General features: G+C 38.8%; 1 protein-coding gene across 5 annotated transcripts in view; it reads left to right on the forward strand.

The window, feature by feature from the left end:
* Positions 1-26,269, forward strand: part of KIF4A (kinesin family member 4A) — a 129,594-nt gene that overhangs the window by 64,724 nt on the left and 38,601 nt on the right. For 4 of the 5 annotated variants that reach the window (XM_086389908.1, XM_086389910.1, XM_086389911.1 and 1 more), the window contains exons 11-18: positions 6,831-6,963; positions 8,550-8,608; positions 8,716-8,821; positions 13,769-13,825; positions 14,841-15,026; positions 22,002-22,105; positions 23,403-23,547; positions 26,157-26,267. In XM_086389908.1, the coding sequence (XP_086246034.1) occupies positions 6,831-6,963; positions 8,550-8,608; positions 8,716-8,821; positions 13,769-13,825; positions 14,841-15,026; positions 22,002-22,105; positions 23,403-23,547; positions 26,157-26,267 (901 nt within the window). Of the gene's footprint in view, positions 1-6,830; positions 6,964-8,549; positions 8,609-8,715; positions 8,822-13,768; positions 13,826-14,840; positions 15,027-19,848; positions 21,273-22,001; positions 22,106-23,402; positions 23,548-26,156; positions 26,268-26,269 lie in introns of those variants that run through there. The other variant, XM_086389912.1, reaches the window with a different exon arrangement.

Below are 26,269 nucleotides of genomic sequence, written 5' to 3' on the forward strand. Positions count from 1 at the left end.
GCTTTCTCTAGTTGAGGCAAGCGGGGAGAAGCTACTCTTCATTGCAGGGGCACAGGCTTCTCATTGTGGTGGCTTCTCTTCTTGTGGAGCACAGGCTTTAGGCATGTGGGCTTCAGTAGTTACAGCACAAGGGCTCGGTAGTTGTAGCACATGGGCTCAGTTGCTCCCTAGCATGTAGAATCTTCCCAATTCAGTTCAGTTCAGTTGCTTAGTTGTGTCTGACTCTGCAACCCCATGGACTGCAGCACGCCAGACTTCCCTGTCAATCACCAACTCCCGGAGCTTGCTCAAACTCATGTCCATCGAGTAGGTAATGCCATCCAACCATCTCACCTCTGTTGTCCCCTTCTCCTCCCACCTTCAATCTTTTCCAGCATCAGGGTCTTTTCCAATGGGTCAGTTCTTCACATCAGGTGGCTAAAGTATTGGAGCTTCAGCTTCAGCATCAGTCCTTCCAATGAATATTCAGGACTGATTTCCTTTAGAATGGACTGGTTGGATCTCCTTGCAGTCCAAGGGACTCTGAAGAGTCTTCTCCAACACCACAGTTCAAAAGCATCAATTCTTTGGTGCTCAGCTTTCTTTAAAGTCCAACTCTCAGATCCATACATGACTATTGGAAAAAACCATAGCTTTGACTATACAGACCTTTGTCAGCAAAGTAATGTCTCTGCTTTTCAATATGCTCTCTAGGCTGGTCTTAGCTTTTCCTCCAAGGAGCATGCGTCTTTTAATTTCATGGCTGTAGTCACCATCTCCAGTGATTTTGGAGCCCAAAAAACTAAAGTCTGTCACTGTTTTCATTGTTTCCCCATCTGTTTGCCAATGAAGTGATGGGACTAGATGCCATGATCTTCATTTTTTGAATATTGAGTTTCAAGCCAACTTTTTCATTTTCCTCTTTCCCTTTCATCAAGAGGCTCTTTATTTCTTCGCTTTCTCCATAAGGGTGGTGTCATCTGCATATCTGAGGTTCTTGATATTTCTCCTAGCAATCTTGATTCCAGCTTGTGCTTCATCCAGCCCAGCATTTCTCATGATGTACTCTGCATCATGAGAAATGATGCAGTTAAATAAGCAGTACATACAGCCTTGATGTATTCCTTTCCCAATTTGGAAACAGTATGTTGTTCCATGTCCGATTCTAACTGTTGCTTCTTGACGTGTATCCAGATTTCTCAGGAGGCAGGTCAGGTGGTCTGGTATTCCCATCTCTTTCAGAATTTTCCACAGTTTGTTGTGATCCACACAGTCAAAGGCTTTGGTGTAGTCAATAAAGCAGAAGCAGATGTTTTTCTGGAACTCTCTTGCTTTTTCTGTGATCCAACAGATGTTGGCAATTTGATCTCTGGTTCCTCTGCCTTTTCTAAATCCAGCTAGAACATCTGGAAGTTCTTTGTTCACGTACTGTTGAAGCCTGACTTGGAGAATTTTGAGCATTACTTTGCTAGTGTGTGAGATGAGTGCAGTTGTGCAGTAGTTGGAACAGTCTTTGGCATTGCCTTTCTTTGGGATTGGAATAAAAACTGATCTTTTCCAGTCCTGTGGTCACTGCTGAGTTTTCCAAATTTTCTGGCATATTGAGTGCAGCACTTTATAGCATCATCTTTTAGGATTTGAAAGAGCTCAACTGGAATTCCATGACCTCCACTAGCTTTGTTCATAGTGTTGCTTCCTAAGGCCCCCTTGACTTTGCATTGCAGGATGTCTGGCTCTAGGTTAGTGATCACACCATCATGGTTACCTGGGTCATGAAGATCTTTTTTGTATAGTTCTTCTGTATATTCTTGCCACCTGTTCTTAATATCTTCTGTTTCTATTAGGTCCACACCATTTCTGTCCTTTATTATGCCCATCTTTGCATGAAATGTTCCCTTGGTGTCTCTAATTTTCTTGAAGAGACCTCTAGTCTTTCCCATTCTTTTGTAATCTTCCCAGACTGAGGATCAAAGCCATATCTCCTGCATTGGCAGGAGGATTCTTCTCCACTCCACCACCAGGGAAGTCTACAAGGTGGATTCCTACCTACTGGACCACCAAGGAAGTCCCAGAATTTTGTTCCGCTTAAAGGCTGAATAGTATTCCATTGTATGTATATACCACATGTTGTATATCCCTTCATGTGTCAATGGACATGGGTTGCTTCTACCTCTTGGGTATTGTGAATAATGTTTCTATGAACATGGGTATGCAAATAACTCTGCTTTCAGTTTTTTGGGTATATGCCCAGAAGTGGAATAGCTGGATCATATATTTATTCTATTTTTTATTTTTTAATTAAATTGCCATACCCTTTTCCATAATGGCTACACTATTTTACATTCCTCCAGAAGTGCACAAATGTTGATTTCTCCACATCCTTGCCAGTACGTGGTATTTTCTTTTTTTTTTTTTTTTATGATAACCACCCTAATGTTTTATTATGATAACCACCCTAAGAAGTATTTTCAATAGTTCTTTGTATATTAGTGATATTAGTCTTTGGTCTGTAGTTTGTGTCACAAATATTTTCTCCTAATTTGTTTTGTACCTTGTTTGTGGTTTTTTTGAATCATGCAAAAAAAATAAATTTTTATGTAGTAAAACGTTTATGAGTCATTTTTTATTACCTCTGGATTTTTTTAACCTCTAGATTTATTGAGATATAATTTATGTACCATTAAATCCATTCACTTTAAGTATACGATTCGATTTTTTTTTTCCAGTTTTTGTTTATTTATTTATTTATTGGCTGCAATTGGTCTTCATTGCTTTGCACAGGCGTTTTTCTCTAGTTGCGGTGAGCTGGGGCTGTTCTTTGTTGTGGTGTGAGGGCTCCTCATTGCCATGGCTTCTCGTCGTGGAGCACAGGCTCTAGGCTCAGGGGTTTCAGTAGTTGCAGCACTCAGGCTCAGTAGTTGCAGCGCACAGACTTAGATGCTCTGCAGCATGTGGAATCTTCCTAGACCAGGGATTGAACCCATGTCCCCTGCATTGGCAGGCACGTTCTTATCTACTGCACCACCAGGGAAGTCCCAATTCAGTGGGTTTTAGTAAATTTACAGAGCTGTGCAACTATCACCACAATCCAATTTTGGAACATTTCTATCACTCCAAAAAGATCCTTTGTGCCCAGTTGTAGTCACTCCCGTTCCCACTCCCAAACCCAGGCAATCACTAATCTGCTTTCTACAAGATTTGCCTATTATGGACGTTTTATATATGTGGAATCTTGCTGTATGTGAACTTTTTGTCTGATTTTTTGACCTATAATATTTCTGAGATTATCAGTACTTCATACCTTTTCACCGTTAAATAGTATTTGGTTGTCTGGATATACCACATTTTGTCTATCAGTTTCCCAGTTGATGAACTTTTGGGTTGTTTCAACTTTGGGGCTATTAGCAATTATGCTGCCATGAACATTCAATTGCAAGTTTTTGTATGGATATATGTTTTTTATTGAGAAGGTACAAGTGAAATTTTGTGGTCATATGTTTAATTTTTAAAGAAACTGCCAAACCGTTTTCCAAAGTGGGTACATTGTTTTTATGTTCTCATGTTTCTGAATTTCAATTCATTGTTAGAAAGCCTTTCCCTATGCCAAGATTAAAGAGGAATTCACCCATGTTTTCTTCTAGTACTTACATTGCTTTTATTTTGTACATTTCATTTTTCCATTTGGAGTTTGGTGTGAACCTATTTTATTTTAATATCCTTATTTTTCAATAACTCAATCATTTTTTTGTGATTATAAAAGTGATACATTGCTTCTTGTAGGACATTTAGAAAAGTATGAAGAATAAATCTTAAAATTACCATAATTTTATCACCCAGAAATGACTGCCTTTCTCTTTGAATTCCTCCCTCTTTGGATCATTTAATCTTGGTTTCCTATTTTAAGAATGTTGGATAAAAAAACTGAAGAAAGCTTGGATCCTTTAAAGGGTCTGCTAAACATTCATTCTAGTATAGCCAGTTTAGAAGCAGCTGACCTATCTTCCTTTCCTTTCAATTTAGTATAGACTTGTTTCATGTAAGACAAGACTAACCAAAACCATTTCAGACTTCTGACTACCTAGAATAACCTATAGGATATAATTTCAGCTAAAAAAGTAACAGATTTTAAGATATAGTTGAAAGAATCAATTTAAATCAATTGTTCAATGTCTTTCAGAGAAATAAAGATGCTGCTTCTTTCCTCAAAAATGTACACTTATATTTTTAGAGACGTTTCTTAAGGCTTTTTAACAAAATTTAGTTTATATACATGAATTTTTTTTGCTTTTTCCTTTAGGTTATATACTCTTCTTTTTGAATGTGTGTCATTGAAGCTTTTGTATAGATTTTCTGAGCCTGTTTGTCAATTTGCACATACTCAACTAACTTGAATTCCTTGTAGCATTGGCAGTTAAATAGCATCTGAAAAGAGGAAACTTTGGTTTCCATTGTATTTTCTCCATTTGGAGAAACCTTGGAAATTTTTAGAGGGAAAGAAACTGTTGAGTAAAAAGTATCATTACTTTGGAGCTTGTCAACTTGCATGAATGATACATGGAAGTTTTCAGTTTAGTAACAATAAAGAAACCAGAACAATCTAAAATAACACTAAATTTACCCATAGTTTATTTTTATAATCCACATTTTAATTGAACATTCCTTCATAAGAGTTCTAATAAATTCTCAAGAGTATAATATGAGACCCTATAGTGTGGCCTTGCTATTAACTTTTTGATAAAGAACATGCTAAGATCTTCTATAAGAATTCATGGAAGTCTTTTTTTTTTTTTTTTTTTTTATGGAAGTCTTAAACTGGGTGAGAGGGCATCTGTTCCTAAACTCTTTTTCTGTCCTTTCTTGAGATTAAGAACAGCTGTTCCCTGTCCTTTTTTTCTCTGTATTATATCCTTGCAACTATTCATTTCCCCCTGCCATTCCTTCAAATCGAATCTTCATATTTCTTCTGATCGTTTTTTGCCAGTCCTATTTTCCAGTCTTTTAAACAATTAATCCCAGTGTGTTAAAAAAAAAAAAAGCAAATCAAAACTGTTTTTTATTGATCTGCTTCATTATTCTGGAACTGATATAGCAAATTATCTGCATAAATTCCAAACATTCTTATCTTTTAAACTATTTCTGTCCCTTCCTTTCACTATTTGAAATGAATGCTATTGTTGCCACCACCCACACTAAGCCATTAAAAATTAATAGACAAATGAACAGGAGGCTGTGGGTCATCAGTTTGAAGCAAGGCAAACATTTAGAAGGGAGCACTTATTTATGGAAAGTTGTGAAATGTGTTCTTAGTGACCACAGATCATCATTTAAACATTTTGGTTCCTAAATGCTATTTCCCTAAACTGTACAGCAGATCAGTAAGTCACTTATGTTGATGAGCTTAAAGTTTGACCATGACGAGTTTTACTTCTACCTCCTCCATACCTCTTCTTTCTCTGCTTCCCTAATCTTTAATGAAGGATTGAGAATGAGAAGAGGGAAACTTCTTACATATTTGAAATAAGTAAAAAGATCTTAAACCAAGAGCTAAGGATAAAAGTTAGTCATTCCTGTTGCAACCATCAGTTCAGTTCAGTCACTCAGTTGTGTCCAACTCTTTGTGACCCCATGAACTGCAGCATGCCAGACATCCCTGTCCATCACCAACTCCCAAAGTTCACCCAAACCCATGTCCATTGAGACGGTGATGCCATCCAACCATCTCATCCTCTGTCGTCCCCTTCTTCTCCTGCCGTCAATCTTTCCCAGCATCAGGGTCTCTTCAAATGAGTCAGCTCTTCGCATCAGGTGGCCAAAGTATTGGAGTTTCAGCTTCAACATCAGTCCTTCCAATGAACACCCAGGACTGATCTCCTTTAGGACGGACTGGTTGGATCTCCTTGCAGTTCAAAGGACTCTCAAGAGTCTTCTACAACACCACACTTCAAAAGCATCAATTCTTTGGCACTCAGCTTTCTTTATAGTCCAACTCTCACATCCATACATGACCACTGGAAAAACCATAGCCTTGACTAGACGGACCTTTGTTGGCAAAGTAATGTCTCTGCTGTTTAATATGCTGTATAGGTTGGTCATAACTTTCCTTCCAAGGAGTAAGCGTCTTTTAATTTCATGGCTGCAATAATCATCTGCAGTGATTTTGGAGCCCTAAAAAATAAAGTCAGCCACTGTTTCTCCATCTATTTGCCATGAAGTGATGGGACCGGATGCCTTGATCTTAGTTTTCTGAATGTTGAGCTTTAAGCCAGCTTTTTCAGTCTCCTCTATAATTTTGATCAAGAGGCTCTTTAGTTCTTCTTCACTTTCTGCCATAAGGGTGGTGCCATCTGCATTTGTGAGGTTATTGATATTTCTCCCACCAGTCTTGATTCCAGTTTGTGCTTCATCCAGCCCAGCGTTTCTCATGATGTACTCTGCATAAAAGTTAAATAAACAGGGTGACAATATATAGCCTTGACGTACTCCTTTTCTATTTGGAACCAGTCTGTTGTTCCATGTCCAGTTCTAACTGTTGCTTCCAGACCTACATACAGGTTTCTCAAGAGGAAGGTCAGGTGGTCTGGTATTCCCATCTCTTTCAGAATTTTCCAACCATATCTGGCTCTAAATTATTACTTTCCTCCAAACCATTAATTTAAAGTAGTTCAGGCATACATTTTTATTTATCCAGTATACTACCTGGCTGGAAGAATGGGCATACTTTTTCTAGATTTGTGAGGGGTAATTTTAAACCAAGCCCCCCAAAGGCCTATGGGATATATATTTTTAATCCACCTCTAATATAGGTATTATTGATCAGATATTTTTCTAATGTGTTACTTTCTTTGTTTTAGTGTGGAACCATCAGAGAATCTGCAATCCTTAATGGAGAAGAATCAGTCACTGGTAGAGGAGAATGAAAAATTAAGTCGTGGTCTAAGTGAGGCTGCTGGTCAGACAGCTCAGATGTTGGAGAGGATCATTTTGGTGAGCCTCCAAGACTAAACTAGCAGTCTGGACATTTACTAGCTTTAGTTTCTGAAATATTTAATGTGTTTCTCATTATGAGAGACAAGTTACATGAAAAGAAATGGATTAGTATTGCCATATCCTCCATGGAACCCCTCCAGGGAAAATCCAACAAAGTATAATCAAACATACAGAGAAGTTAAGTGAATTATACTGTGAACACCTATGTATCTACCACAAAGAAATCTTCATGAATCCCATTTTAAAATGGATTTGTTCTAAAAGAGCAGAGAGGAAAGAACCAGGTCCCTCTGTCAACTTAAGTTCTGCCTAATCATCCATAATACCAAGTAACTATCTCCTCACTAAGATTTTAGTTCCTTTCTATCTCCCTTCCCCAAATATTGTCACATTTCACATCCCATCCTAACAGCTGCCATGATGAGATGAAACATCTGGGGAATTAATTTTAGCTCCTTTTACTTATGGTCAATTTTCAATTGGTGGATCACAATGTAACTAACTACATCAATTTTGTGTCCTACTACCTGTCAGGTAGTAACCTCCTGATTCAGTTCTGGCTCTTGTCACTAACATTTTTCTACTAGTCTAAATACAGCTCAGTCACAGCTGTAAATAAAGCTCTAAACACAGCTATTGCCAGCAGTGAAAATGAGTTTCCACTAAAATGTAATTGAACATCTGTAATTTATACACCTTCATGCATCAGTGTACTCCAGTCAAGGAAGGGTAAGCTGCTTAAAGATTTCCTTAAAGGGGGCCAAATCCTAGGTCCATTGTAATGTCCATTACTAGCAGAAGGGTGAAAATGGGATCTAAGGAATTTTTTATATACAGTTTTCTGTCTCCAGTGCTATATTTTATGTCTTTGAAGTAACCCTAGAAGCTGTGCTTAACATGTGAGTGTGGCTGACGTAACAGACAGTACTTGTTATTCTAGCCATGTACCCATCTGACCTTTTTAAGGTTGTTACAATGGCTGCCCAAAGGGTTTTTGTTTGATGTCTTGTCAGAACTTCATAACAAGCACAGCATTTTTGTCCTATATAAACTGCCCTTCCCAAATCTGTTGCAGCATCTAGCGTGTTACAGATACTGTGATTGAAATAAACTGAAAGTATCAATCACCCTTTCCAAAACGTAGCTGTCTCTGCCATTTTGTCTTCTCTGCCATCATTCTTATACTTCATCTTTTTCTTGCTTTATTTTGCTAAAACTATCAGGCAAGTGGGCTTTTTGCAAACAGCAAGTAATAGCATGCCAGGAAGTATTGCTTTTTCCCCCAGTTGCAAGGTTCTCTATGGAATTAAGGCTTCACATTCCACCCCTAGCTGAGCTTCATTGCAAGCAAAAGACCCAGCTGCTTGGATGCTATTTTTAGTAGCTCATGTTGACTGAAGGGCTAATTTCTATGACTGTTAAAAGACACATTTCTAAATAACCAAAGCCCAGTAAATCCTCTATTACAGCAAATGAGGCAGCCTCTCTACCTAGGTTTTAATCCATTAAGAGTAGAAGAGAGGGCTTAATTAGGTGAGGCTATCAGACACTGCCACTGATGATCTCTTGGATCTTTGTTGCAGACAGAACAAGCAAATGAAAAAATGAATGCCAAGCTAGAAGAGCTCAGGAAGCATGCAGCGTAAGTTTCCTCCCAGATGTTTGTTAGTGACCTATACCACCTTAGTGCATAACCATGGACTCGCTGGCCTTTGATTAACCCTTGGGTTCCTTTGCTTAAATTTTCAGCTGCAAAGTGGATCTTCAAAAGCTAGTGGAGACTTTGGAAGACCAGGAATTAAAAGAAAATGTTGAGATAATTCGTAACCTGCAGCAAGTGATTACCCAGCTATCGGTAAGCTAAGTAAGGGTAGTGTAAATAGGCATATTGCTTTCGTTTGCTGCTCTTGATGCTTATAAACCCATCTAACCCTGTACTTTTTGCTGAAACAACTCGATTGTGAGCTGTTGAGGACAAAGATCATGGATCATTGGATACAATCTGAATATTGAATTAGTTAAAACACTCATAGATCACATGTGCAATGGAACATTATTATTTCAGTATTCTAATCACACACTGGAAACAGCAACACAAGGGTGCAAAATTGCCTGGGTAGCTCAAGCAGCAGTCATTGATTTGCTGTCCTTTCAGTGTAGGCTAACTTAATAAGAGGCCTTATACCATACCCATATTTTAAATAAGCAGAATTCTGACCCATAGTGTAGAGCCTCCAGGGAATACCATAGCTCTCTTTTATAACCAGTAATAAATTAGTTTGACTGATAATTCTGCTATAAGTTCCCATTTCTATTTATTTTTAGAACTATTATAGTAGTTGTGGGTGGGTTTTATTGGGACGGAGGTTGTTGTTTTCTCCAGATGACAATTTCTTACAGTCCTACCATCCTAAAAACCTCTTATTTTGATGTTCCTTCTCTTAGTCCTTAGGCATAAATACTTTTTTTAAAAGTCAAAATCATATTATGTTCAGGGTCATGGTTGGTAAAAGATTAGGGTTTGTTTTGTTCCATCTGTACTTTCTTGATTTTAATTATGAAGCAGTAATGTGTATGTAAATACCTGCTAGATATTCATAGCTCTGAAACAGAGGTTTTAATTTTACCAGAACAGTGATTCTCTACCCTGGGTCTTTCCCTGTGATGTTGTAGAGTTGTCAACAGAGTATCATAAAATCATCCAGACCTCTATTTTACTCTTAAAGAGTCAGTGAAAAAAATACCATACAATATTGTAGAGGGAATGTTTAGGATGGCCAGTTTAAGAGATTAAATGAGTAAACTACCAAAAGACTAGAAAGCAGTGTTTTAGAATAAGTAGTACTATATAAAATTATAACAGGTAGTCCAAGATGACAGTTCATTTATCCAACAAACAGGCCATAGTATTTGAGAATCTGAGTTCCAGGGCCAGAAAAACCCTGGTTTGAAGCCCATTCTGCCACTCACTAGCTGTGTAACCTTGCTAGGTACTGCATTAATATCAAAAGAAAATAATTCAAATGACTTAAGTCAAGATTAAAGACATTATTCAGCTGATGTACTCAGGGATCTCCTGAACTCCAAATAACTCCCTGAGTTGAAATATGATTGGAGTTTCATAGGATAAGAAGATAGGGATGTGTATCTTTGTGGTTTGGCTCAGGTGGCAGTTTTTGTTGTTAATTGCTGTGGATCTTTTAATTGGAGGATGCTCTGGTTTTCATGCTTCTTGCTCAAGAATTTTGATGCAATTCCATGCTGCTGATTATCTAATTATTTTCAAGAATTGTTCTTGCAAGTCTTGTTTTTTGTCAGTTGGTCAAGGATGACAGGTGGGAGAGATGGCAAAAAAGGGAGAAAGGAAAAGGAGGCAAGGAAAACTAGGAACCCTCTCTCATGTCTGTTTTAACCCTTTTACATCAGCAATATGAGCAAAGAGTGATGGGAGCCCAATGGAAGGGGTGATTAACTGCCTAGAAAATTCAGGAAGAAGAAACCTGGTCCTAAACAATGAGTAGGAGTTTGCCACACAGAGAAAGGGGAAAGGATGATCTATATAGAGGAAAAGGTACTCGCAAAAGCAGAGGTATAAATGTTTAGAACATGGTAAGAACATCATTGTGTCTGAAGATAGAGTGCAGGCTAGAGAATGACTATCACAAGGTTCAATTTCACCATCTGAATAGAGGTGAAGCATCTTATGTATGAAAACTTTGTGAGAGACTGCCTCAGAACTCAGATAGTCAAGGCTGCAGAACCCTGCTGGAGCCAAAACTTATTAAGATCAGAAAAGAGTGATCTAGGGCACCTTTGTTCATAGCCACTACACTGATCTCAAAGGATTCTACATCATCTTATTTCTGGGTCTTTGGGTCACATGGGAAAGATGAAGAAGGAAATCAATGGAACAAAGTTAACAAAATAATAGAAGTCATATCCTCAGTGAAGATCTGGCAGCATGACTGGTGCCTGGCATGCCTATGGAGGAAGTTGCTAGTGGTGGCTGGCTCAGAGGAACTCTAGAGAATTGCAGTGTCCGCCACTAAAATTCACTCGGCACACACAGCAAGAGGGTGCTAAAGATTGCCACAAGCTGATAAAGTCCCTGGCTTCCATCCACTGTCACCATTAGGTAGAATAACCCTTTTACTCAGGGCTCCTGCTGGACTTTTGAATCAGAGTTTACTGTGTCTATTGTTTGGAGACCCTCCTAGCTACATATTTTTTTTGGAAATACACAACAATGTATCCTGTGACTTTTATTAAGACTCACTACAGTGAAAGCAAAATGTTTCAAATGTAAATGCTTGTGCCCTTCATTTTGGATTAAAACTATTTTTATTTTAAGTGACGGGCGAACACCCCCTTTTCAGTTATGAGGCAGTCATTGTTCCTGGACCTTTCTCCTGGGGTTTTAAGTGCTAAACTGTATTATTTCTTCCTTTAAAATATAATTCAAGCAAACCTCCTATAACAGTTACCTGTGAGGAAATTCATGCAGTCCTTTCAGTTCCCACAAAATCGAATTATTTTTTTGTTTTTAACCCCTCCTTCAAGACCAGTTCCATAAAAAGATTTTTGCATGCCAGTAATGCTATTGCCTACAGCCTGTAAGCACAAACTTCATTTTGGTGGGTATTGCTGGTTAATGTAACTCAATGTACCATGGCCTTGTTCACCTGACCACCACCTTCAGCAAATATATGTCTTTTTATTACAAGAGGTTCATAGTAGCCTTAAAAAGGGGGAAGAAAGAGGCTATTAGATTGAAATAAATCCTATTGTTATATATTTACATTTAGGATTATAAAGACAGAATCCTGACGTGTTCACATAGAACGTCGCCAAAGCTTAAACCTTAGCATTGAAATTTTATTGGGCCAAAAGGTAAACTCAAAGTAACGACATGTCTTCTTCAGGGCATGTTGAATCAGATCTACTCTGATCCTGACCTCTGGAAAGTCCTAGAAAAAGTCTCCAAAAGCCAGTGTCATAGGTCCTGTTAATCTAGGATAGGCCTATAACTAGTCCTTTTACTGAGACTTACTGGGAGGGAGAGTCCCTTGGACTACAAGGAGATCCAACCAGTCCATTCTGAAGGAGATCAGCCCTGGATGTTCTTTGGAAGGAATGATGCTAAAGCTGAAACTCCAGTATTTTGGCCATCTCATGCGAAGAGTTGATTCATTGGAAAAGCCTCTGATGCTGGGAGGGATTGGGGGCAGGAGGACAAGGGGACGACAGAGGATGAGATGGCTGGATGGCATCACCGACTTGATGGATGTGAGTCTGAGTGAACTCCGGGAGTTGGTGATAGACAGGGAGGCCTGCCGTGCTGTGATTCATGGGGTTGCAAAGAATCGGACACGACTGAGCAACTGAACTGAACTGAACTGAATTGGGAGGGAGAAAAGGTAACCATTAACCTATAGTATTTTGAAGTGCTCTGTTTTTAAAGAAGAGTTCAGTATGTCCTAGCCTTGGAGAATCACCAGTACTGTAAATCATAATAAGAAAGGATGTGAGAACACTGGGTCTTCCTTTGAATTCTCTTTGAGTCTCACTGATTAGGAATTTCTGGGCAGAATAAGGGAAATGCTTTACAAACAGCATTTACTAAGGGCCTCTTTTTTTCTTCTTTTTTTGGCCACACTGTGTGACATAGCAGGATCTTAGTTCCCCAACCAGGGATCAAACTTGTGCCCCCTGCACTGGGAGCATGGAGTCTTAACCACTGGATCTCCAGGGAAGTCCCACTAAGGGCTTCTTTCACTCCTGGCCTTAAAAGTAATAAGATTCATGTTTCAGTAACTATGTAATGTTTCACTGGGCTGATGCAGAGACTCCCTGTGCTAACCGTAAATTTTCTCCTTGCTATTGAGCAATAGCTCTTTTACCTATGACCTTAATCATATGACATCTTGAAAATAATCCTTTCTTCCCAGAACTTTGCAGAATCACTTAAACAGAAGTGGTAATTCTTATGTTTCAATGCCAAATAAAACCTAAATTCCAGTGGGGAAAACAAAGCTTGCTCATATGATAGCCTGTAAACAAATTTGTCCTAATAAGTGGCTTTAGGTTTGCCTTTTAGGTGGTTGTTATTCTACTGCCCCAAAAAGTATTGTGCCCTTCTCTGAGAGGGTTCAGTGCTACCCTTTCCCTTCAAGTAACCACTACCTGGAGTAACTTAACTGCATATGATTTGTTCCTATGCATATGAGGGACAGAATCTCAAGTATGTTTGTCTGACTTCATGAGCACATTTTTCTGGGACATTTATTTCCTTGTAGAGTGGGCTCTTGCTACCTTGACTGGCTATAAAATAAAAAGCAAAAATAATCCTTCATCATATTCACTTTTCTGCTGCATTGCCTTTATTTGCTATGTCTGATCTTAGGATGCTGTGTCCTTAAGAACTGACTAGACCTGTACATTACAGAGGTAGACTTAGTGGTAAAAAACATAAAAAGAAAGGGTAGTGTCTATAAAGTGGATTAAACTTTGGCCTGTTTGAATGACTGTTTCACTCTAGTTCAGTGACCTCTGGCAGAGCAGGAGAGGTGCAATAAATGTCAGTTGCTACATGACCTTATTTTTACAAAGACCACACAATTGACCTTTACAAAGAGACAGATTCTTGAGAGTTGGGAAGTGGAAACATGTGGGGGGCGGTATATGTGACTACAGAATTGGTCCAATACCTTAAATGATCTCTATATACACTTGAAAACAACTAAATAACCCGTATAAAACTCACTAGTAAGCTCCTAAACTGAGACATCCCTTGTCATTGCAGGATGAAACTGTTGCTTGCATGACTGCAGCCATTGATACTGCAGTAGAACCAGAAACAGTAAGTAATTGGCCCTTTGTATAGAACCAGGAGATTTAACTGTGCCATTTCTTATAATTTATCAGTCAGCTGAGAAGAGAATCCCTGATTGTTACCATCCTCTATAGAATGCCCTGGAAATTTAGAACTCTTGAGTATAAATCTAAGCTAAGTATAAAATCCCTAAATTGGATAGGATCTGTCTCTAGTAGTATAACTGGTAATGGGTGACAGGGCTTCTCAGGGATGCCGCTTTTTATATTTGCAGTCTGGCATACTGATTTCTTGTTAGTAATTTTTTTTTCTTGTATTCTGTATCAACTGTCTAGCACATTAAGACAATGAAGGAAACAAACTAGGAAATTATGGCAAAATCAAAAAAGCATTAGAAAAGAAATGGAAGAGAATTTTTTCTCAGCATACTTTTCTATAGATGCAGTGGTTAGGGGCTAAAAGAACCAAAGAAAATATTTTGAGCATTCAAGTCGCAAGAATAGATCAAATGTATTAGAAATTGGCTGATGGTTATAGAGCAAAGTCAAAATAAAAGGCTGGACAATGGTTTGCTTGAGACAGCTTTTTCCCCCTAAAACAAAAATATATTGGTACTTTTTTTATATTCTGAAAGAAGAAAGATAGAAGATAAATCAGGTGCCAGAGGTCAGCTTTAAGAATAAATGAAACCTCTTCTCCATTTCCACCATTACAAAGTGCCATTTCCAGAGCCCTCTCTCCTCTAAGGACTCCTTAGAATAAGGTGAAAGTAAGAAATGTTGGCCAGACCTATAAAGAAAAGAGCAAGAAACTTGGTTCATTCTAAAAGTCAGTCATAGGATATAAAAAATAAGGTGCTTGTGAGAGCAGGGAAATGGGTTGCTCAATTTATTTCTGATGTTTAAAGCAAATGTATGAGAAGCCAGTTTTAAAAGAACAGAGGGACTGATAATGGAGAAGTGGCTGTGAGACTTGATGAAACAGTGCCTAAGAACTCCAGTTGCTTATTTCTCTTACAAATCATTATCCTGATCTTTTCCAGCAAGAGGCCGACAGTCCAGACAGCAGCAGGTCTTCTGATGCTTTCACCACTCAGCATGCTCTACGTCAAGCTCAGATGTCTAAGGAGCTGGTTGAGTTAAATAAAGCCCTTGCACTGAAAGAGGCCTTAGCCAAGAAGATGACTCAGAATGACAACCAACTACAGCCCATCCATTTCCAGTACCAGGTTAAATATTTACTAGGGCACATGATATTCATGTCGATCATCTTTCTTTAGTTATATGGGAAGAAAACAGACACACCGTTTTTGATGATGATAAGGCAACATAAAATGCACAGTATGACTGGAGTTGTACTGTTGGTTAAACACAGAAGGGTACATTCAGGATAAAGAAACTGTAATTTTCTTTCATTTAATCTAATACCTTACTTATACAACAGGTATTTAGTAAATAGATAATGTTATAATAAATGTGGTCTTTACTTGTAGAGAATTGCTCTAATAACTATGCTGGGATTCTAAGGAAGGTACATCTCAGTAGATGGTCTGGGTTCTAGAGAGAATTATGAGGACACTGGTAATGGATGTCCCATGACCTGGCAAATGGGTAAACTGCCTTTCCTGATGTTAGTCCTCAGTGGTTCTTGCCAATTAAAATCAGGTCTTTACTTAAAGACAAGTCTTGGGCTCATAGGTTGTCCACAAGGTTACCCTGGCTCCAGACCTTATTTTCCCATGTAGCCCAGTGTTTCCCATCCACAAAGGGATGTCAGCAGAACTGGAAGGGGAGAGGATGGATTGTTTTCCTATTCAGACCCCCGGGATGTCAGCAGAACTGGAAGGGGAGAGGATGGACTGTTTTCCTATTCAGACCCCCAAAGTCCTATATGTTGTTCTCAAGAAATCCCTATATTATACATTTCTACCACCAGCTCCCGTAAATTTTCAAAATGAAATTAAGTAAAGTGTTTCTCCTAAGTAATTTTCACCACTTTTTTTTTCTATAGAGTAGAAGTTGCTTCCAAAATAATAGCCAAGTTGCCAGTAGAGGTTGTGTTTCCATTTTGTTATCACAGTCTTAACATTTTTAAAACTTATTTTTTATGTCACACAAGAGCATGTATATCATTTTTACAGGTCAAATAATACAATACTCAGAAAAATAAAAGCAAACTACCTTCTCTCCTATTCCCTAGGCTTATACTTTAAGTTTTTAAAGCTGTTTCCTCTGACATTTACCTCCAGATTTCTAGATAAGAGTTGGTAGTATAGTTGTTAATTTAAAATTTTTATACATTATCAATTGACTTCCCACTATGGAAGATGGGAATATTAGCTCTCGTATACATTCCCCCATGCACATTGCCTCACCTGTATCTTTCAAAATGGCTGTATCACAGTTTTTGATTAAATGAATAGTTACTGTTTAAATTTTATGATTACATAAGTTTTATAGCTGAGCCACAGAGTATAATGTGATTCCATTTTCTTTCTTGTACAGTCTTTTGCATTTCCTGAAGCTAATAAACTCATTTTGGGGAGTTACCTGGTAGTCCAGTAGCTAGCAGTGGGGGCTTCCATGGCTATGGGCCCAGGTTCAATCCCTGGTCAGGGAAATAAGATCCCATAAGCCGAGCAGTGCAACTAATAATGATAATCTCATTTTTTCATTTACTTAGTCTTCTGTGTACCAGTCAATAATTTATCACCGAGGACTTCCCTGGTGGTCCAGTGGTTAAAAATCCGCCTGCCAATACAGAGAACATGGGTTTGATCCCTAGTCTGGGGAGACCCCACATGTCGCAGAGCAACTAAACCTGAGTGCCACAACTACTGAGCCCATACAGCCAGAGCTCATTCTCTGCAACAAGAGATGTCACTGCAATGAGAAGCCTGTGCACCACAACAAAGAATAGCCCTGGCTCGCCACAACTAGAGAAAGCCTTTGCACAGCAACAAAGACCTAACATAGCCAAAATAAATACAATTTAGAAAAAAATAATGTATCTTCAGAACTTCCCTTGTGGTCCAGTGGCTAAGCCTCTGTGCTCCCAATGAAAGGGCCCAGGTTCAATCCCTGGTCGGGAAACTAGATCCCACATGTTGCAACTAAGACTTTGCATGCCTTAACTAAAGATCAGAGATCCTTTGTGCCACAACTGAGACCCAGTGCAGCCAAAGAAAGAAACAAAAATAATGTAAAAGATAACTTCTTAACAGAATTATAAAGCTCCTCTCAGTAGAACAAATGTATCAGGTAGTTTATCAGTCCATTTCTTTCTTGAAGACAACCCTCCTATCTTCTGTCTTGGTTTGTTTTCTCTAGGCCTACTGCCCAGCCATCAGCCTGGGACCATTGTTTACTAGGAGCAGTGCTTTACTGCTCATCTCTGTGTTGAAACCGATTCGATGTCTTCCTCATTCTTGGGCTACCTCTTTGTGCTGGTGGAGTACAACACAAATAGCTTTCTGAGAAAGTGTACGTGAAAGGAAAATGTTTTAAACCATTCACTGCATGCCTGAAAATAGCTTTTTGTTTGTTGTGGTGGAAATGATAGTGCTGTTTCTTACATTTGTTAATTTGTCTGGGTTTAGAATTCTGCAGTGGGAATTGTTTTTCTTCAGAATCCTGAAAGATTTGCTCCATTATATTTCCAGTGCTGTTGATTAGAAATCCATTATAATTCTTGATACTTTTTTTGTGGGGAGGAGGGCACACCTAACAGCTTTTGGGATCTTAATTCCCATGTCAGGGATTAAACCCACAGCCCCCCTACATTGGAAGCACGGATTCTTAACCAGTGGACTGCCAGGGAAGACCCCTGATTCTTTTTATTTGACCTGTATATTCCTCTCCTCTGGCAACTTTCAGGATCCCTTCTTTGTCCCCAGGTATTCTTGAATTTCACAATGATGTGCCTTACTGTGTATCTCTTCTCCCATATTGTGCTTTGTGCTTCGTGAGTCCCTTCAATCTAGAAATTTGTATTCTTCTCTAGTGGGAAGTTTTCTTGTATTATTTCTTTAATAATGCCCATCACTGTTTTCTGTTTTCTCTTTTCTTGCACTCCTCTTAGCCAGATATTGGATCTCTGAGATTTAGTCTCTGCTTTTCTTATCTCCTCCCTTGTATTTTCTATTTCTTTGTCTTTTTATTCCACTCTCTGGGAGATTTCCTTCCACTCCTGGTAAATGTTTTTATTTGCCTATTTCTAAGATTTTTTAAAATCCTCTAATTGTTCCTTTTTATAACCTCTTCTTTTTTTTTTTCATGGATCCAGTACTTATCTTTAAGGATAGAAATTAAATTTTGTTGAACTTCTCTTCTTCCTGCCTTGCCTCTGTTTCATTCAAATTCCTTTTTTTAGTGTATTTGATTTGGTCTTTCTCTAATGTAAGACGTTTCCTTCAAATTTCCAGTGATTTGTGGTTATCCGTTGATATTTAAGAGTGAGACACTAATAGCCAATAGGAGAAGCCACCACAATGAGAAGCCTGTGTACTGCAACAAAGAATAGCCTCCACTCACTGCAATTAGAGACAGCCTGCATGTAGCAAAGAAGACCCAGCACAGCCATAAGTAAATAATTAGCCAATAAGAAGTTCTTTATGCATAGGTTTCTCTGGGCTGGTCAGTTACCAATAAAGAAATCTTTCATTCTCCTGCCTAGAGTTGTGTGGGGAGAATAGCAATATGCCCTATTTCTGGTAACTCAGAGCAAATAGGAGAGTTGAAGTCTCTCTGGTTATATACAGACTTCTTATTTAATCCCCTATCAATAGTGTGTTAATTTATCCATCTTTTGTTGTGTCTGCTGCCTATGAGTTCAACCTGTCAGGTTCAGCTTCTCCCGAGAGGAAAGCTCTGCTCCTCTTTGTGGTTCTGATACAAATTGGTTTGTTTCTTCTTGACATTTGTCCTATGGGAGTCATAGTTTAACTTTTTAAATTTACTCTACTAAGTCAGTTACCACTTACACAATTCTTTTCCTCTTCCAAAAAAGTTTGTTTAATTTCTTGACTGCTCTCTTCATCCTTGTTGATTTATATCCTTTGGGGAGGTCATTTTAGTAGGTTTTCAAGAGAGGGCAAGTTAAATACATAGCTCAATCCTCCATATTAACAGGACATACAATGCACACTTTTTTAGGTCAAATGTATTTTGGCCTTTTCAGGATAAACAAAGGATTAATGATAAGGCTGAGAAATTATTCCTCTCTTGTACTTTTGCCTAGAAGCTCAGGAACATATGTTTCCTCAGTGTACTTCTGATCCTATGATGGGTGCTGGTAATGAGCTAGAGCTATAGGTGTAGCAAGATAACGTATCCGTTTTTTCCCCTTGGAATCAAATATGCTTGAGCTTCCAAACGTTAAAGTTAAAAGGAAATAAATTCTTAGTGTTAACTGTACCTTTTAATCACATGTAAATGTCTTCTAAGAAATAAAGGTAGTTCTTTGTTCTAAACAATATTTTCCTATCACTGTGAGGAATTTCTATAGAAAAAAATTAATATCTATTTATTTATTTGCCTCACCAGGTCTTAGTTGTGATATGTGGGATCTTTGATCTTTGTTGCAGTTCACAGGATCTTTAGTTGCAGCATGTGGGATCTAGTTCCCTGGCCAGGGATGGATCCTGGGCCCCCTGCATTGGGAGAATGAAGCCTTAGCCACTGGACCACTAGGGAAGTCCTGCTATAGAAAAATTTGAGGAGATATAAGTGCTGGTTAGTGCAGATTACCATGAATTATAATAGCACAGTAGTCAACTATTTTAATTATTTCCCTTGTAGAGCCAGTGAGATAATGATTGACTGAATGTGGCATATATAATGAAGAGATACTGTTTTTTTACCCATCCAATTAATAAAAATTTTGAAATGTAGCAATATCAAGTGTTGACAAGGGTGCAGGGAAACAAGTACTCTCATACATAGCTAGTTAGAGTGTCAATTGGAATAACCACTTTGGTGGACAATTTGTATCTATTAAAATTGGAAATGTGTACCCCCATGAACCTGTAATTCCACTTGTCTCTACCCTAGAAGAGGCTTACACATGTGCACAGAAGGCATGTACAAGAATGTTTCATTATGGCAAAAAAGAAAAAGACTGAGACAATGAGATCTGTATGCACTGATATAAATAAATCTCTAAGACCAAGTTCTTTTTTAAAAAAGGCAAGTTGCAAAATGTTATCTATGTATAATGTGACTCTATCTTTAACATATTTTAGTAGGTATCTCGGAGAAGGCAATGGCAACCCACTCCAGTACTCTTGCCTGGAAAATCCCATGGACAGTGGAGCCTGGTAGGCTGAAGTCCATGGGGTCACAAAGAGTCGGACACGACTGAGCGACTTCCCTTTCACTTTTCACTTTCACACATTGGAGAAGGAAATGGCAACCCTCTCCAGTGTTCTTGCCTGGAGAATCCCAGGGACAGGGGAGCCTGGTGGGCTGCCATCTATGGGGTTGCACAGAGTCAGACACGACTGAAGCGACTTAGCAGCAACAGCAGCAGTAGGTATCTACATACATGTACATATATGCATATGTATGTATATATATTATTTTCAAATCTATTTACATATATGTTCTAGGCATTTGCCACAACATATTTAATAAATAAATGCACACACTTCCATGTAAATGTCTAGAATATGTACATGTCCAGATACATAGTATGTAAATGTCTAGGAAGAAGTGTCTGGAAGATCTGGACCAAGCTGATGACAATGGTTACTTCTGGAGAGAGGTCTGGAATTTTGGCAGGGGTGGGGCAGTCAAGGGAACTTGCCCTTTATATGTATTATCTGGATTATTTTTTGTAAGAATGTTTTCATGTGTTACTTCTGTAAGTACACACACATACATTATTGTCAGTTTAAATATACAGGGTATTTAAAGCAGTGAGATTGGTTTTCATTGTTCATATTACCCTTGATCTTAGCCAAAAGACCAAGAAGCGATCATTGTTCATATTAAAATGACTAAAAGTGTATTTCTTGAAAAATAGCTCTTGCCTATTTAGATACGGCCCTAACTAACCTGCCCTTGCTTCTTTGTCTCATTTCAATACTGGTCGAAGGCCTTTATATAATCTTCTTGGATACTAACCACTCATTCAGCCAGTTTCCTGTGAGAGCAGAAAGGAATCTATTCATTGAGTTTTCCCAATCTTGGAAGAGCTACCAAACTTTCATTTCTAGAATTTGTTCTCTAAATGCATGCAGAACTGCAGTTGCTGTTACATGCATACATTTGAAAGTTCTAGATACAAGAACGTGCAGCTCTTTACAGTTTACAAAATTTTTACTCTTTTGTCTTATTTGATCTTCCCAACAACCTGTGAGGTAGATAGTGTTGTTAATTGTTTACATAGATGAGACCACCCCCAGGTTTAGCAGTTCACCAGGAGGAATCACAGGACTCAAGTATAGTCATACTCACAGCTAAGGTTTATTATAGTGGAAGTACACAAAACAAAATCAGCAAAGGGAAAAAGCACATGGGGCAAAGTCTGTAGGAAACTGAGTGCTTCCAAGAGTCTTCTTCCAATGGAGTCACGTGGTATGTACTTAATTCCTCCAGCAATGGGTTTTAACAATGTGTGTGAAATGTTGTCTATCAGGGAAGCTCCCATGAGCCTAGGAATCCAGGATTGTTAGCAGGGTTAATCCATGTAGGCATTCTCTCCCTAGCACATATGAAAATTCTAGACTCCCAGAAGGAAAGCAGTGTGCTCAGGGTAAGTCATATTGCTTGCACAGTCCAGGCATAATGAGCCACTCTTAACAGTTAGGAAACTGTGGGAATCCTACCAAAATCCAAGTTCCCAGATTTGAGCCTAGGTCCAACTTGCAAGCAGATCTGTTTTTAGGACTGATAAGTCTTAGACCTGCCATGTTAGCTCTTTTTTACATAGAAACTAAGGCTAAAAGAGATGAAATGGCTTTCCTTAAGTTATTTACATAGAGTATGCTGGACTCAAGGTTCAAATCTAGGCCTTTGGATTCCAAGTTGGTACTTTTCCCACTACATAACTTTAATCTCCATCAAATCAAGTAGAAATGTTTTTAGTGTTCAACTGAAGTGGTAGAAATTGAATGCGTAGTTCCTTAAGATGTGAAATGTTGAAGTGATTTTCTTCCTTTACCTTGTAATGCTTTCTTTCTCTCAACCTATAACATTTCTAGGATAACATAAAAAATCTAGAATTGGAAGTCATCAATTTGCAAAAGGAAAAAGAAGAATTGGTTCTTGAACTTCAAACAGCAAAGAAGGATGTCAACCAAGCCAAGTAAGAATATAGTCAATAAATACTATTTCACGTTCCTAACTGTGTGTGAGGAGCTGTAGAGGAAATAGAAAAGTAAAAGAGCCATTTCCTGCCCTTAGAGGATTTAAACCTAATTATGGAGAGGAGACCTAAAACAAAATAAAATTAAAGGAATTGAGATTTTAAATAACATTTCATGGTGACAGTAAAAGAATACCATAACACAGCATGTGATTAGTAGCCAAATAAATTTCTTAGGCAGTAATCACTTTAAGAGTTCAGAGGCAGAAGATATCAGTTCAGGGTGGCATAATCAAGGAAGGCTTTAAAAGAAGTTAGCATTTGAGCTAGATTTTGAAAGATTATCAGACCTACCAGACCAGCAGTTTCTTGGTCCCCGTGCTAATGGTAAATTAGCTTCTGAATAGAATTAATATTCAGGCTAGTAAATGAAAACAATCTAGCCATCCCTTAAGAATATAGTCAGAATATAGTCAGTTAAGAATAAAGCCAAGACAAATTACCAGAATATCCCACTGTCCCTTAGACCTTTGCCTTATTGGCTATTCTACCTTCTTTTTACTCAGTGATTCTATTTCTCTATAGTATCCAAAATTCATGTTCTTAGAAGTTATGTTGAATGTTTGCTTTCTATCTCAGGCTTATGTAACAATCATCAGAATAATTCCTTATAACTAAAGTGAAGTGAAATGCTTTTAAAGAACCATCCTTTTAACACAAAGTGGCGGTGGCACGGGGCCGGCGGGGAGTAGTATTGAGACAACTGCATAGTTATATACTCAAAAAATTTCCTTTACTCTTTGTATTAAGCTCTAATTTTTGAGACAGTTTTAGTTTTGGGGGTAGTATTCATTTTTTTTAATGTCTATTTATTTATTTATTTTTGGCTGTGCCAGGTCTTTGTTGCTGTGCACAGGCTTTCCCTAATTGCAGCGAGTGGGGAGTACTCTCTAGCTGCAGTGCCCGGACTTCTTTTGTTACAGAGCACAGGCTCTAGGATGTGCGGGCTTTGGTAGTTGTGGCAAGTGGGCTCAGTGGTTGTAGGGCACGGGCTTGGTAGCCCCAAGGCATGTGGAATCTTCCAAGACCAGGAATTGAACCCTGGTCCCGGCATTGGCAGGCAGATTCTTATCCACTGAACTACCAGGGAAGTCCAGTCTTCCTTATTTAAGATGGCTATATGACTGGCCACCTATATTATATATATCAAGGGTATAAACCTGAAAGTCTAATATTATGTCTTTTGAAATCAGACTTTGCTCCTGCTAGTCCTCACTCCTACAAAATCTGTGTTTAGGTTGAGTGAGCGCCGCCGGAAACGTCTCCAGGAGCTAGAGGGTCAAATAGCTGATCTGAAGAAGAAACTGAATGAACAGTCTAAACTTCTGAAGCTGAAAGAATCCACAGAGCATACCGTCTCCAAACTGAACCAGGAAATACGAGTAATAAACTCTCATCCTTGCATTTACCCTGTAGAAACTTAACAACCATAGGTGTTCTATTAGAATTATACTACAAAGGTGTTTTCAAGTGAGTAAGTAGTTTGAATCTCCGCAAATATCCTTTTTGTAAGGACATTGTGATAGTAGTCATCTAGAATTTGAATAACAAAACTCAGTTTTGACATTCAGAATTTTAATGTTAGATTCTCTGAAACCAAAGGGCAAGGATACCTTAATATTTAGTGGTGATATTTTGACCACTTTCCATGCTCATGTGGAATAATTCTGCAAAGTGATTACAAAATGACTGACACCTAGAGACAATTTTCGGTCACTGATGTTTGACTTCTGACATCTACAAAGTGGTGGTTACAGGTCATTGTACTGAACCTATTTGAATACAGTGGTTGCTAGGTAGATTTGTCCTTGAGACTTAGTAGATACTTCCTTGAAATTCCATTTATATGCAGTGAATTTAGAGCTGGTTTTAGCTTGTAGGTACATTTTTTATACAAAAAAGATCTTAATGACCCAGACAACCACAATGGTGTAATCACTCAACTACCGCCAGACATCCTAGAATGCGAAATCAAGTGGGCCTTAGGAAGCATCACTATGAGCAAAGCTAGTGGAGGTGATAGAATTCCAGCTGAGCTACTTCAAATCCTAAAAGATAATGCTGTAAAAGTGCTGTACTCAATATGCCAGCAAATTTGGAAAACTCAGCAGTGGCCACAAGACTGGAAAAGGTCAATTTTCATTCCAATCCCAAAGAAAGGCAATGCCAAAAAATGTTCAAACTACCGCACAGTTGCACTCACACACTAGCAAAGTAATGCTCAAAATTCTCAAGTGAGGCTTCAATAATACATGAACTTCCAGGTGTTCAAGCTGGATTTAGAAAACACAGAGGAATCAGGGATCAAATTGCCAACATCCCTTGGATCATAGAAAAAGCAAGAGAATTCCAGAAAAACATCTGCTTCATTGACTATGCTAAATCCTTTGAATGTACAGATCACCACAAACTGGAAAATTCTTCAAGAGATGGGAATAGCAGACCACCTTACTTGCCTCCTGCAAAATCTGTATGCCAGTCAAGAAGCAACAGTTAGAACTGGACATGGAACAACAGACTGGTTCCAAATTGGGAAAGGAGCATGTCAAGGCTGTATATTGTCACCTTGCTTATTTAATTTATACGCAGCGTACATCATGAGAAGTGCCTGGCTGGATAAAGCACAAGCTGGAATCAAGATTGCCGGGAGAAATATCAATAGCCTCAGATATGCAGATGGTACCACCCTTATGGCAGAAATCCAAGACGAACTAAAGAACCTCTTGAGGATGACAGAGGAAAGTGAAAAAGCTGGCTTATAACTCAACATTCAAAAAACGAAGATCATAGCATCCAGTCCCATCACTTCATGGCACTTTGTTTTCATGAGAAAACAAAGGAAACAGTGAGAGACTTTATTTTGGGGGGCTCCAAAATCACTGCAGATGGTGACTGCAGCATGGAATTGAAAGACACTTGTTCCTTGGAAGAAAGCTATGACCAACCTGGACAGCTGGAGAAGGCAATGGCACCCCACTCCAGTACTCTTGCCTGGAAAATCCCATGAACAGCGGAGCCTTGTAGGCTGCAGTCCATGGGGTCGCTAAGAGTCGGACACGACTGAGCGACTTCCCTTTCACTTTTCACTTTCACACATTGGAGAAGGAAATGGCAACCCACTCCAGTATTCTTGCCTGGAGAATCCCAGGGACGGGGGAGTGTGGTGGGCTTCCATCTATGGGGTCACACAGAGTCGGACATGACTAAAGTGACTTAGCAGCAGCAGAAGCAGCAGCAGCAACCTAGACAGCATATTAAAAAGTAGAGACATTACTTTGTGGACAAAGGTCCATCTAGTTAAAGCTATGGTTTTTCCGGTAGTCATGTATGGATGTGAGAGTTGGACCTTAAAGAAAGCTGAGCACTGAAGAATTGATGCTTTTGAACTGTGGTGTTGGAGAAGACTCTTGAGAGTCCCTTGGACTGCAAGGAGTTCCAACCAGTCCATCCTCAAGGAAATCACTGCTCAATATTCATTGGAAGGACTGATGCTGAATCTAAAGTTCCAATACTTTGCAAGTATATCTGATACTCCAATATCAGCTCCACCTGATGTGAAGAACTGACTCTTTAGAAAAGACCCTGATGCTGGGAAAGATTGAAGGCAGGTGGAGAAGTGGACGACAGAGGATGAGATGGTTGGATGGCATCACCAACTTGATGGACATGAATTTGAGCTAGCTCCAGAAGTTGGTGAAGAACAAAGAAGCCTGGCATGCTGCAGTCCATGGGGTCACAAAGAGTTGGACAGGACTGAGTGACTGAACTATTTTTTTCTATTATTTGTTCAGAGTGTCTATTTGTATAGTCTATACTTGGAAACCCTGTGCAAGCATAGTAAGGAGTATTGCAAGCATAATCAGAAAATCTGTTGGCAAACTTTTCAGCTCAGCTCTGGATTTTCTTTCCTTAATGGTTAGTCTATCCATCTGTATATCAGCCCAGAATAAGTGCAGGTGACTACTACTTGTGCTGATTTTTGTTTTCATAGGTGATAAAAAACCAGCGGGTACAGTTAATGCGTCAGATGAAAGAGGATGCAGAGAGGTTTAGACAATGGAAGCAACAAAAAGACAAAGAAGTAATCCAGTTAAAAGAACGGGT

The sequence above is a fragment of the Bos grunniens genome, chromosome X (genome assembly GCF_055505025.1).
Source record: "Bos grunniens cultivar Pamir isolate PY7600 chromosome X, Bosgru_T2T1.0, whole genome shotgun sequence".
Lineage (NCBI taxonomy): Eukaryota > Metazoa > Chordata > Mammalia > Artiodactyla > Bovidae > Bos > Bos grunniens.